General features: G+C 36.9%; 1 protein-coding gene and 1 pseudogene across 2 annotated transcripts in view; both read left to right on the top strand.

Moving 5' to 3' along the window:
- The window catches only part of LOC148724797 (uncharacterized), a 57,549-nt pseudogene that overhangs the window by 36,822 nt on the left and 6,970 nt on the right, over positions 1 to 13,757 (top strand). The window lies entirely within an intron of this gene.
- On the top strand, positions 149 to 13,353 carry LOC148724798 (uncharacterized). Its single transcript, XM_088730803.1, has 5 exons — positions 149 to 335; positions 1,679 to 1,774; positions 2,796 to 2,891; positions 10,548 to 11,086; positions 12,408 to 13,353. Exons 1-4 carry the CDS (start codon positions 291 to 293, stop codon positions 10,656 to 10,658), a joined length of 348 nt encoding a protein of 115 aa, XP_088586929.1. The 5' UTR covers positions 149 to 290; the 3' UTR covers positions 10,659 to 11,086; positions 12,408 to 13,353.

Genomic DNA, 13,757 nt, shown 5'->3' with positions numbered 1-13,757 from the left:
TCCCTGGATAGAGTATTCTCTTTTTGCTTCATTCTTAGTACCCCTTCGAACCATTAATAAGAATTCCTATGATTTGGTGAACTATTGTACAAGGTAAAACTCCTTCTGACCTTAGCTTGAAAAAGTCCTGCAGAATGTAGTTTTTCGAAACGCAGATTTATCCTTACCGTGGCCATTAAAAGAGGAGAATATGACCTTTTTACATTGCCGTGCTTTTTCTAATTTTTTTCTACTTTTAGCCGGACACTCCGCTGACTGCAGCTGTAGAGAATGGTCACACTGATATTGTTATGTTACTTTTGGAGAACGGAGCTGATGTCAATAAAGGAGTACAGGTACGTTAGAAGCAAAAATTGTATTTGTTATGTCGGGTGTAGTCAAAATTTTGAAAGTCAAGTTTTGTATGGTTGGTCGATTCTTTTCGCTGTTGAGAAAAACGTTCCAAAAGTTGCGAGCTCTTTCTATTCCTTTCTTGTTGTTTCTTTGGTAACGATGTAGTGCCAGCCTAGTCATAACAAAATGTCGTCGCGAGCTACTAGGAAACTTGGGTAGAAAGTAACGGAAACGTGGAAAAAAAGTTATTTGGAGACCAGTGCTCTTTTTAAAGGAAGGGCTAAATTTGTTTGATGGTGGTGACTAGTCGAGAATGTTTAAGTTGAATGATCAGTATTGCATCGTGTATTGCGCATAAAAAATATGTAATCAGGGGAATAAGAGTGCACACATGCCTGGATCATGGTATTGGTTTTCAATCTATCAATCAGGTAAAGAGGTACGATGGTCTATAGCTCTCGAACGAGCACGGTGACCTATATTTTCTTTGCCTAATTTTTAGTGTATAAAGTACCCGCTTTGAATTAGGGTAATTGAAAACAAATCATCGGTGGGAAAAAAAAGGTACTGCGAAAAGTGTTGACCAAGCCCGTTACTCGATGATGGAAATCTTGACCTTAAAAGGAACGACTCAAAGGACGTTTTGATTAGATATCGTTTAAATCTACGCAGTTTTTCCATTAGTGAATATGAAACTGTCTCATGCGCTTGATCCCTGGATCATGGTATTGGTTTTGAATCGATGGATCAGGTAAAGAGGTACGATGGTGTATAGCTCTCGAACGAGCTCGGTTACCTATATTTTCTGTGCCTAAATTTTAGTGTATAAATTATCGTCTTTCCCTTAGAGTAATTGATAACAAATCATCGACGTGAAAAAAAGGTACTGCTAAAAGTGTGCACCAAGCCCGTTACTCGATGATGGAAATCATGACCTTCAAAGGAACGACTCAAAGGACGGTCTGATTAGATATTGTTTAAAACTGCGCAGTTTTGCCATTAGTCAATATCAAACTGTCTCATGCGCTTGACACTTTTTACCCATTATGTTCTTTTCAAGTGTTACTTTGATAAGCCCTGCTTGAAAAGTTTTAGATGCCGATTATTCCTGGATAGAGTATTCTTTTTTTGCTTCATTCTTACTACCCCTTCGAACCTTTAATAAGAATTATTTTGATTTGGGGAACTATTGTACAAGGTAAAACTCCTTCTGACCTTAGCTTGAAAAAGTCCTGCAGAATGTAGTTGTTCCAAACGCAGATTTATCCTTACCGTGGACATTAAAAAAGGAGAATATGACCTTTATACATTACGGTGCTTTTTCCAATTTTTTTCCTACTTATAGGAGGTCACTCCGCTCACTGCAGCTGTAAAGATTGGTCACACTGATATTGTTAAGTTACTTTTGAAGAAAGTAGCCGATGTCAACAATGGAGTAGGGGTATGTTAGAAGCAAAAATTGTATTTGTTATATCGGGTTTAGTGAAAGTTTGAAAGTCAAGTTCTTTATGGTTGGTCGAATTTTTTTCGCTGTTGAGAAAAACGTTCCAAAAGTTGCGAGCTCTTTCTATTCCTTTCTTGTTGTTTCTTCGGTAACGATATAGTGCCAGCCTTGTCACAAAAAAATTTCGTCGGGAGCTGCTAGGAAACTTGGGTAGAAAGTAACGGAAACGTGAAAGAAAATTTATTTGGACACCAATGCTCTTTTTAAAGGAAGGGCTAAATTTGTTTGATGGTGGTGGTTAGTCGAGAATGTTTTAGTTGAATTATCGGTATTGCATTGTGTACTGCGCATAAAGAATATCTAATTAGGGGAATAAGCGTGCACACATCCCTGCATTATGCTATTGGTTTTCAATCCATAGATAAGGTAAAGAGGTACGATGGTCTATAGCTCTTGAACGAGCACGGTTACCTCTAGTTTCTGTGCCTAATTTTTAGTGTAGAAATTATCCTCTTTAAATTAGAGTTATTGAAAAAAAATCATCGATGGGAAAAAAGGTACTGCGAAAAGTGTGCACCAAGCCGGTTCCTCGATGATTTAAAGCATGACCTTAAAAAGGAACGACTCAAAGGACGTTTTGATTAGATATCGTTTAAAACTGTGGCAGTGTTGCCATTAGTCAATATTAAACTGTCTCATGCGCTTGAGACTTTCTACCCATTAAGTTCTTTTCAAGTGTTACTTTGATAAGCCTTGTTTGAAAAGTTGATGCCCATTATTCCTGGATAGAGTATTCTTTTTTCGCTTCATTCTGAGTACCCCTTCGAACCATTAATAAGAATTCCTATGATTTGGTGAACTATTGTACAAGGTAAAACTCCTTCTGACCTTAGCTCGAAAAAGTCCTGCAGAATGTAGTTGTTCCAAACGCAGATTTATCCTTACCGTGGCCTTTAAAAGAGGAGAATATGACCTTTATACATTACCGTGCTATTTCCAATTTTTTTCCTACTTATAGGAGGACACTCCGCTGACTGAAGCTGTAATGAGTGGTCACACTGATATTGTTATGTTACTTTTAGTGAACGAAGCTGATGTTAACAAAGGAGCACTGGTACGTTAGAAGCAAAAATTGCATTTTTTATGTCGGGTGTAGTCAAAATTTTGAAAGTCAAGTTTTGTATGGTTGGTCAAAGTTTTTTCGCTGGTGAGAAAAACGTTCCAAAAGTTGCGAGCTCTTTTTATTCTTTTTTTGTTGTCTCTTTGGTAAAGATGTAGTGCCAGCCGAGTCATAAAAAAATTGCGTCGCGAGCTACCATGAAACTTGGGTAGAAAGTAACGCAAACGTGGAAAAAGACTATTTAGAGAGCAATGCTCTTTTCAAAGGAAGGGCTAAATTTGTTTGATGGTGGTGACTAGTCGAGAATGTTTAAGTTGAATTAACGGTATTGCATCGTGTACTGCGCATAAAAAAATATGTAATCAGGGAAATAAGCGTGCACACATCCCTGAATCATGGTATTGGATTTCAATCCATAGATCAGGTAAAGAGGTACCATGGTATGTAGCTGTCGAACGAGCACGGTTACCTATATTTTCTTTGCCTAATTTTTAGTGTATAAATTATCCTCTTTAAATTAGAGTAATTGAAAAAAAATCATCGGTGGGAAAAAAAAAAGGTACTGCGAAAAGTGTTCACCAAGCCCGTTACTCGATGATGGAAATCATGACCTTTACAGGAACGACTCATAGGACGTTCTGATGAGATATCGTTTAAAACTGCGCAGTTTTTCCATTAGTCAATATCAGACTGTCTCATGCGCTTGAGACTATCTATCCATTATGTTCTTTTGGAGTGTTACTTTGATAAGCCTTGCTTGACAAGTTTTGGATGCCCATTTTTCCCTGGATAGAGTATTCTCTTTTTGCTTCATTCTTAGTACCCCTTCGAACCATTAATAAGAATTCCTATGATTTGGTGAACTATTGTACAAGGTAAAACTCCTTCTGACCTTAGCTCGAAAAAGTCCTGCAGAATGTAGTTTTTCCAAACGTAGATTTATCCTTACCGTGGCCATTAAAAGAGGAGAATATGACCTTTATACATTGCTGTGCTTTTTCTAATTTTTTTCTACTTTTAGCCGGACACTCCGCTGACTGCAGCTGTAGAGAATGGTCACACTGATATTGTTATGTTACTTTTGGAGAACGGAGCTGATGTCAATAAAGGAGTACAGGTACGTTAGAAGCAAAAATTGTATTTGTTATGTCGGGTGTAGTCAAAATTTTGAAAGTCAAGTTTTGTATGATTGGTCGATTTTTTTTCGCTGTTGAGAAAAACGTTCCAAAAGTTGCGAGCTCTTTCTATTCCTTTCTTGTTGTTTCTTTGGTAACGATGTAGTGCCAGCCTAGTCATAAAAAAATGTCGTCGCGAGCTACTAGGAAACTTGGGTAGAAAGTAACGGAAACGTGGAAAAAAAGTTATTTGGAGAGCAATGCTCTTTTCAAAGGAAGGGCTAAATTTGTTTGATGGTGGTGACTAGTCGAGAATGTTTAAGTTGAATGATCAGTATTGCATCGTGTATTGCGCATAAAAAATATGTAATCAGGGGAATAAGAGTGCACACATGCCTGGATCATGGTATTGGTTTTCAATCTATCAATCAGGTAAAGAGGTACGATGGTCTATAGCTCTCGAACGAGCACGGTGACCTATATTTTCTTTGCCTAATTTTTAGTGTATAAAGTATCCGCTTTGAATTAGGGTAATTGAAAACAAATCATCGGTGGGAAAAAAAAGGTACTGCGAAAAGTGTTGACCAAGCCCGTTACTCGATGATGGAAATCTTGACCTTAAAAGGAACGACTCAAAGGACGTTTTGATTAGATATCGTTTAAATCTACGCAGTTTTTCCATTAGTGAATATGAAACTGTCTCATGCGCTTGATCCCTGGATCATGGTGTTGGTTTTGAATCGATGGATCAGGTAAAGAGGTACGATGGTGTATAGCTCTCGAACGAGCTCGGTTACCTATATTTTCTGTGCCTAAATTTTAGTGTATAAATTATCGTCTTTCCCTTAGAGTAATTGATAAAAAATCATCGACGTGAAAAAAAGGTACTGCTAAAAGTGTGCACCAAGCCCGTTACTCGATGATGGAAATCATGACCTTCAAAGGAACGACTCAAAGGACGGTCTGATTAGATATTGTTTAAAACTGCGCAGTTTTGCCATTAGTCAATATCAAACTGTCTCATGCGCTTGACACTTTCTACCCATTATGTTCTTTTCAAGTGTTACTTTGATAAGCCCTGCTTGAAAAGTTTTAGATGCCGATTATTCCTGGATAGAGTATTCTTTTTTTGCTTCATTCTTACCACCCCTTCGAACCTTTAATAAAAATTATTTTGATTTGGGGAACTATTGTACAAGGTAAAACTCCCTCTGACCTTAGCTTGAAAAAGTCCTGCAGAATGTAGTTGTTCCAAACGCAGATTTATCCTTACCGTGGACATTAAAAAAGGAGAATATGACCTTTATACATTACGGTGCTTTTTCCAATTTTTTTCCTACTTATAGGAGGTCACTCCGCTCACTGCAGCTGTAAAGAATGGTCACACTGATATTGTTAAGTTACTTTTGAAGAAAGGAGCCGATGTCAACAATGGAGTAGGGGTATGTTAGAAGCAAAAATTGTATTTGTTATATCGGGTTTAGTGAAAGTTTGAAAGTCAAGTTCTTTATGGTTGGTTGAATTTTTTTCGCTGTTGAGAAAAACGTTCCAAAAGTTGCGAGCTCTTTCTATTCCTTTCTTGTTGTTTCTTCGGTAACGATATAGTGCCAGCCTTGTCATAAAAAAATTTCGTCGGGAGCTGCTGGGAAACTTGGGTAGAAAGTAACGGAAACGTGAAAGAAAATTTATTTGGACACCAATGCTCTTTTTAAAGGAAGGGCTAAATTTGTTTGATGGTGGTGATGAGTCGAGAATGTTTAAGTTGAATTATCAGTATTGCATTGTGTACTGCGCATAAAGAATATGTAATTAGGGGAATAAGCATGCACACATCCCTGCATTATGCTATTGGTTTTCAATCCATAGATCAGGTAAAGAGGTACGATGGTCTATAGCTCTCAAACGAGCACGGTCACCTATATTTTCTTTGCCTAATTTTTAGTGTATAAAGTATCCGCTTTGAATTAGAGTAATTGAAAACAAATCACCGGTGGGAAAAAAAAGGTACTGCGAAAAGTGTGCACCAAGCCCGTTACTCGATGATGGAAATCATGGCCTTAAAAGGAACGACTCAAAGGACGTTTTGATTAGATATCGTTTAAATCTACGCAGTTTTTCCATTAGTGAATATGAAACTGTCTCATGCGCTTGAGACTTTCTACCCATTATGTGTTTTTGGAGTGTTTACTTTGATAAGCCTTGCTTGAAAAGTTTTAGATGCCCATTATTCCCTGGATAGAATATTCTCTTTTTGCTTCATTCTTAGTACCCCTTCGAACCATTAATAGGAATTCCTATGATTTGGTGAACTATTGTAAAAGGTAAAACTCCTTCTGACCTTAGCTCGAAAAAGTCCTGCAGAATGTAGTTGTTCCAAACGCAGATTTATCCTTACCGTGGACATTAAAAAAGGAGAATATGACCTTTATACATTACCGTGCTTTTTCCAATTTTTTTCCTACTTAAAGGAGGTCACTCCGCTCACTGCAGCTGTAAAGAATGGTCACACTGATATTGTTCAGTTACTTTTGAAGAAAGGAGCTGATGTCAACAATGGAGTAGGGGTATGTTAGAAGCAAAAATTGTATATGTTATATCGGGTTTAGTGAAAGTTTGAAAGTCAAGTTCTGTATGGTTGGTCGAATTTTTTTCGCTGTTGAGAAAAACGTTCCAAAAGTTGCGAGCTCTTTCTATTCCTTTCTTGTTGTTTCTTCGGTAACCAGCCTTGTCATAAAAAAATTTCGTCGGGAGCTGCTGAGAAACGTGGGTAGAAAGTAACGGAAACGTGAAAGAAAAATTATTTGGAGAGCAATGCTCTTTTTAAAGGAAGGGCTAAATTCGTTTGATGGTGGTGATGAGTCGAGAATGTTTAAGTTGAATTATCAGTATTGCATTGTGTACTGCGCATAAAGAATATGTAATTAGGGGAATAAGCGTGCACACATCCCTGCATTATGCTATTGGTTTTCAATCCATAGATCAGGTAAAGAGGTACGATGGTCTATAGCTCTCGAACGAGCACGGTCACCTATATTTTCTTTGCCTAATTTTTTAGTGTATAAAGTATCCGCTTTGAATTAGAGTAATTGAAAACAAATCATCGGTGGGAAAAAAAAGGTACTGCGAAAAGTGTGCACCAAGCCCGTTACTCGATGATGGAAATCATGACCTTAAAAGGAACGACTCAAAGGACGTTTTGATTAGATATCGTTTAAATCTACGCAGTTTTTCCATTAGTGAATATGAAACTGTCTCATGCGCTTGAGACTTTCTACCCATTATGTGTTTTTGGAGTGTTTACTTTGATAAGCCTTGCTTGAAAAGTTTTAGATGCCCATTATTCCCTGGATAGAATATTCTCTTTTTGCTTCACTCTTAGTACCCCTTCAAACCATTAATAGGAATTCCTATGATTTGGTGAACTATTGTAAAAGGTAAAACTCCTTTTGACCTTAGCTCGAAAAAGTCCTGCAGAATGTAGTTGTTCCAAAGGTAGATTTATCCTTACCGTGGCCATTCAAAGAGGAGAATATGACCTTTATACATTACCGTGCTTTTTCCAATTTTTTTCCTACTTATAGAGCGCTGCGCTCACTGAAGCTGTACAGAATAGTCATAGTGATATTGTTAGGTTACTTTTGGAGAACAGAGCTGATGTCAACAAAGGATTACGGGTACGTTAGAAGCAAAAATTGTATTTGTCATGTCGGGTGTAGGCAAAGTTTGAAAGTCAAGTTTGTATGGTTGGTCGACTTTTTTTCGCTGTAGAGAAAAACGTTCCAAAAGTCGCGAGCTCTTTCTATTTCTTTCTTGTTGCTTCTTTGGTAACGATGTAGTGCCAGCCTAGTCATAAAATAATTTTCTCGCGAGCTACCAGGAAACTTGGGTAGAAAGTAACGGAAACATGGAAAAAAATTATTTGGAGAGCAATGCTCTTTTTAAAGGAAGGGCTAAATTTGTTTGATGGTGGTGACTAGCCGAGAAGTTTTAAGTTGAATTAGCGGTATTGCATCGTGTACTGCGCATAAAAAATATGTAATCAGGGGAATAAGCGTGCATACATGCCTGGATCATGGTATTGGTTTTGAATCGATAGATCAGGTAAAGAGGTACGATGGTATGTAGCTGTCGAACGAGCACGGTTACCTCTATTTTCTGCGCCTAATTTTTAGTGTATAAATTATCCTCTTTAAATTAGAGTAATTGAAAAAAAATCATCGATGGGAAAAAAAGGTACTGCTAAAAGTGTGCACCAAGCCGGTTCCTCGATGATGGAAATCATGACCTTAAAAGGAACGACTCAACGGACGTTTTGATTAGATATCGTTTAAAACTGCGCAGTTTTGCCATTAGTCAATATTAAACTGTCTCATGCGCTTGAGACTTTCTACCCATTAAGTTCTTTTCAAGTGTTACTTTGATAAGCCTTGCTTGAAAAGTTGATGCCCATTATTCCTGGATAGAGTATTCTTTTTTCGCTTCATTCTGAGTACCCCTTCGAACCATTAATAAGAATTCCTATGATTTGGTGAACTATTGTACAAGGTAAAACTCCTTCTGACCTTAGCTCGAAAAAGTCCTGCAGAATGTAGTTGTTCCAAACGCAGATTTATCCTTACCGTGGCCATTAAAAGAGGAGAATATGACCTTTATACATTACCGTGCTATTTCCAATTTTTTTCCTACTTATAGGAGGACACTCCGCTGACTGCAGCTGTAATAAATGGTAACACTGATAGTGTTAGCTTACTTTTAGAGAACGGAGCTGATGTCAACAAAGGAGTACGGGTACGTTAGCAGCAAAAATTGTATTTGTTATGTCGGGTTTAGGCAAAGTTTGAAAGTCAAGTTTTGTATGGTTGGTGGAATTTATTTCGGTGTTGAGCGAAACGTCCGAAAAGTTGCGAGCTCTTTCTATTCCTTTCTTGTTGTTTCTTTGGTAACGATGTAGTGCCAGCCTAGTCATAAAATAATTTTCTCGCAAGCTACTAGGAAACTTGGGTAGAAAGTAACGCAAACCTGGCAAAAAAAATGATTTGGAGACCAATGCTCTTTTTAAAGGAAGGGCTAAATTTGTTTGATGGTGGTGGCTAGTCGAGAATGTTTAAGTTAAATGATCAGTATTGCATCGGGTACTGCGCATAAAAAAATATGTAATCAAGGGAATAAGCGTGCACACATGCCTGGATCATGGTATTGGTTTTCAATCGATAGATCATGTAAAGAGGTACGATGGTTTTTAGCTCTCGAACGAGCACGGTTACCTATATTTTCTTTGCCTAATTTTTAGTGTATAAATTATCCTCTTTAAATTAGAGTAATTGAAAAAAAATCATCGACGGGAAAAAAAGGTACTGTTAAAAGTGTGCACTAAGCGGGTTACTCGATGATGGAAATCATGGCCTTGAAAGGAACGACTCAAAGGACATTTTGATTAGATATCGTTTAAAACTGCGCAGTTTTCCAGTAGTAACGTTAAAGTGCCACCATCAGTCATAACATGATATGTTCGCTAGCTGTAAGAAAATGTGGATTGAGAGCGAGCCACACCTCGGGAGAAAACATTTGGAGACTAAAGCTTATTTCAAAAAGGGCTAAATTCTGAGTGCCCTGATTATTTGTTTTTTTGATGTGTACATCGGATTCACCATGATTAAATCGTTGTTTACTAGACTCTCCGGCCAGAAAATTGCGTGGTAATGTCGGAAATGTTTATAAGGAAAAGGATTTGAAACAAATTTTTCTATTCAGCAATACTATGAGGAAACTAACACTTATATTTAAAACGATATTCACCGTTGAAAAATTCTTCCAAAGTTCAGTTTTCATTTTTCACCGATAATTTTTTTGACGTTTGGGAATCAAAGTTTTGTTAGCTCCTAAACTAATTTTGTTGCTGGAAAAGTTTTAAAATCGAGAATTATTTACTCTTTATAGTTTTCACTAAGACTGCTTAGTGGCTGTTAAACAAAATGCAATGTTGGAGCGTGGGTGACACGAGAGGCCTATTTCTTTCTGAAATTGGTGCATCTCGGAGCAATCAAACAGTCTTCTTTCCAGTTTGTGGCCCCTTTGCCCCATGTTCAGTAAATTCGAGCCCGATCATTCTACATAATAAATCGTTTGGGAAGACTTCCTCCACTAATTGTGCTCACTTACAGTCCTCGATCGTGTCGTTTCGTAAGGAGTACCTCTTTCCACTTAAATGCAGACTACTTGGTGAACTTTTTTCAAGTACAACTCCTTAAGATGTCCGGTTACTTCCTTGTAGAATAGAGTTGGCTGAAGTCGGGGCAGATTTTCCGATTTAAATATACGCATTTTATAGCCCTTGGAGGAAAATGGTTGAGATTCAAATGTAATCTTCTTTCTCCTTATGTTGCTGTTATTTTAAGAAGCATTGTTTTGTAGCTGAAGTAGTAGCTCTCTAGGTCCACTCCCTCTCTCTCCAGAATCTGCCATTGCAACGCTACGTTAATTTTAGCTTCTTAAGTGAGACTGTTGAGCTTGTGAGTGTTTTTAACTATTTTTCTAGTTGGCTGTCATTCAAAGCAAGCTGACTGAAAAGGGCCTGCGTAGTAGAAAGTTCGAAGCTGATGCCTGTGTATGTTTGCTGCTCTACAGAAGAAGTTTAATTTTGTGTTAGAAATTCAGCATTGGTTAATTAACGATCTTTAACCTTGTCAAACGGAATGACGTGGAGATATTTCAGGAAACGGGCTTCATGTTGTGTGATCTTTGTAAACCCTCCTGTATCAGTATGAACTTATTTAGCTGAATTTCCTTGATCTTCTTCATGACATATCAGATGTGATACTAAAAACAGGCTGAAAAATTGATATCCCCAATTTGCATTATTGTATTTTTTTAATTGATATGTGTAAAAAAATTGTTGTCAGTGTTTACTCGCTGTGCTAAGTCTAAACATAGAGCTGAAAGGGCTAAAGAAACAACTTGCTTTCTAAGAATAATAATTTATAGCTTAAGTGCATTGATCAATTTTGACCTATTTTATTCTTATTTTAGAGTACTGAATTATAACTCGAAAGATGTGTAGATGTTGTAGATGTACAGGTATGTTTGGAAGTTGTAAACTATTCTCCCGTCACATTTTCATTCAATGATTTTAAAGAGAGATGCGAGTCAACACATGAATTCATCTACGATAGCCCATTTGCGAATTACCCTTGGCCTCATTTTCAAAACGAGTCCTCGTGCTAATCCTTTCAAATGATAATAAGTTTCCATTCACATGCAAATTAAACTCATTTTCACAAGAATGGTTGAGCACGAGGACTCGTTTTGAAAATGAGGCCAAGGATATGGGGCGATTGAACGATAAAGATCGTAGTGACGTGTTCAATATACTTGCTGTGCAACAAAACAAGCAGAGCTGTAAATGCGTCCAACTTGAACTGAGACGGTATCACGAGTGAAGTTTATATCTAGCAGCTCATTCATTCATTCATTCATTCATTCATTCATTCATTCATTCATTCTTTTATTCACACTTATTCTACTAAAAATACTACAACGAGAAAGAGAAAAAGTAGAGAAAAAAAAAAGAAGAGAGTTCTAATTATACATGAATTTACACAAAGCAGTGGAAAGAGTATGTAGTAGCCAAAGGAGCCAAGCTTTCGAGTTGGCCACTACCCCCAGAGCAGTTACGGATGGGTGAAAGTTAAATACACTTAAGGAGATAGCACATATACTAAATAGTTAAAATAGTAAAATAGAGCTCAAGGATAGGTTAAAGTTGTTCAAGATGTCTGCCTGCTAAGTAGAAAGAGTTTATATTCTTTTTTAAAGCTTTTGGCAGGGAGACACTTTATCTTAATATGTATTGTTTGCCAGATCTGTGAGGCATGTACTCTCCGCTTTCAATTCAATTTTACACGCAACGACCCAATCAGCGGATAAAGTTATTTTATGCTTCACGCGTGCTATTAAATTGTTCCTGGGAAAGGCTGATGTCTACATGAAATGATAGCTGATATTAACTGTTTGACAGCTGCCTACACCAAGGATATTCTAATACGGATATCCAGATTCAAATAGAAGCTGGCTTCAATAATTAATTCTTTTCTGGAAGGCTCTCTTGTTGTTTATAGAACATTTATCTCCCCCCAGGAGTGAAATGAAAAACTTGTAATACTATGAAACCTGTAAAGATAGTGGGCTAAGAAAAATATTTTTTGGATGGCGTGATCTCAAAAGTTTCATTGCGACATATCAATATTAACGCTATGGATAAGTAAGTAATCCAGGAGTAATAGCACTAGTCTTTGTGCTTTCCTGTCCAGAAAACCTGGGTTTTAAGAGTTTGAGGCCAGCTTATATGATTGTACCTACTTTGTAGACTTTCTAACTTTTTAAATTTCTACCTACCCAGAAAATGAGCCCAGAGAAATTTCATTTGACAAGAACCGTGAAGATGAAGCTGAGGAGAACGACCATGTAGATACGGAACTCTCTTTAGTCAGTTCATATCCGTGCTATGGTCAATATTGAATGACCTAAATGATACCTAAATCGTGTACAAGTTATGTTTTCTTTTTCGTAAATAAAACACTTGTTTACAATAACGAAAACTTTAACACGAAATGGAAGAGGAAGGCCAGTAACCTTAAATTTCGCAAGAATGTGAATGGTTGTACTATGAGGTCAATTGTATGTTCAACAAGTGTTAGAAAAGTTTTCATATATGATTCCATGCTTAATTATATAATTTTTCTTAGGTGAATATGCAAAAAAGGTCAATAGCATGTTATCCAAAATTGATCAGTAATAACGTAATGTTATTTATAGTTTTAGAGAATTAGAAGTGTTTAGCTTTTATTTCATATACGATCCCATGCTTAATTAAATAATCATTTAAGGTGAATATGCAAAAAAGGTAAATAGCATGTTATCCGAAATTGATCAGTAGTAACGTAATGTTATTTATATTATTAGAAGTGTATAGCTTTTCTTTATGGTCAGGTTCAGGTTACTTCTATGTCCAATGATGACTAATTTAAATGATTGTTATCAAGTGTTAGCACAGTTTCAGTATATATACTTGTTCGCGACTATAAAAAGAAATCAAAGTTAACATGTGAGCTTGAATGGAATGACCAATCAATTATAGAGCGTTTTGCTGTTGTTATAGAAGTAGTGGACAAATTTGCTTTTACATGAATTCGAAGCAAAGAACACTGGAAAGTGAATGTTGCACAGAGTTAATGCTAAGCTGTTCGTTAACATTTTGTTCCGTTCGTTGCAAAAATATCTGAGGGATAGTAGACAGCCTTTATTGAGTTTTTTTTTTAAAAAATAAATAACTATATGTTAGCGTATAGATTGATGTGTTGTGGTGTAGTGTAATCTGATCAGCGCAATTTAGTGTATCTCTAAGCAATCTGATTGGCGCATCTTTTTTGGTTATCTCAACGCAATGTGATTGGCCCAATTTTTTGGTGTATCACAAACCAATCAGATTGTAGTATTTTTCGATGTGGCACCAATCAGAGCGTTCTTGTTCTTGCTAATTTGTGGTTTGAAAGGTCTTCAAATTTCAGCGAATCAACGCCTGAGTCGGAGAGAGCGGTTCGCGAATTAAGGAAATATATTAGTCGTGTTGGGAAAGTGGCGGAGTTGTAATCGTTGTACGACTATGCTTATTCTTCCTTCTGAAGGAGACTGAGTGGAACATAAGAACAATTTTGAATCAAATATTACTTCAGATGTTGCTAAGAGCAAC

The sequence above is a fragment of the Stylophora pistillata genome, chromosome 8 (assembly GCF_964205215.1).
Source record: "Stylophora pistillata chromosome 8, jaStyPist1.2, whole genome shotgun sequence".
NCBI lineage: Eukaryota > Metazoa > Cnidaria > Anthozoa > Scleractinia > Pocilloporidae > Stylophora > Stylophora pistillata.
The sequence above is the reverse complement of the archived record's forward strand: the minus strand, read 5'-3'. Positions and strand labels throughout refer to the sequence as shown.

Coding starts and splice junctions, on each gene's coding strand:
- LOC148724798 (XM_088730803.1), top strand. CDS start 291: ATGTTACTTTTGGAGAACGGAGCTGATGTCAATAAAGGAGTACAG. Junction 1,775..2,795: donor ATGTCAACAATGGAGTAGGG/GTATGTTAGAAG, acceptor TCCTACTTATAG/GAGGACACTCCGCTGACTGA. Junction 2,892..10,547: donor ATGTTAACAAAGGAGCACTG/GTACGTTAGAAG, acceptor CTATTTTTCTAG/TTGGCTGTCATTCAAAGCAA.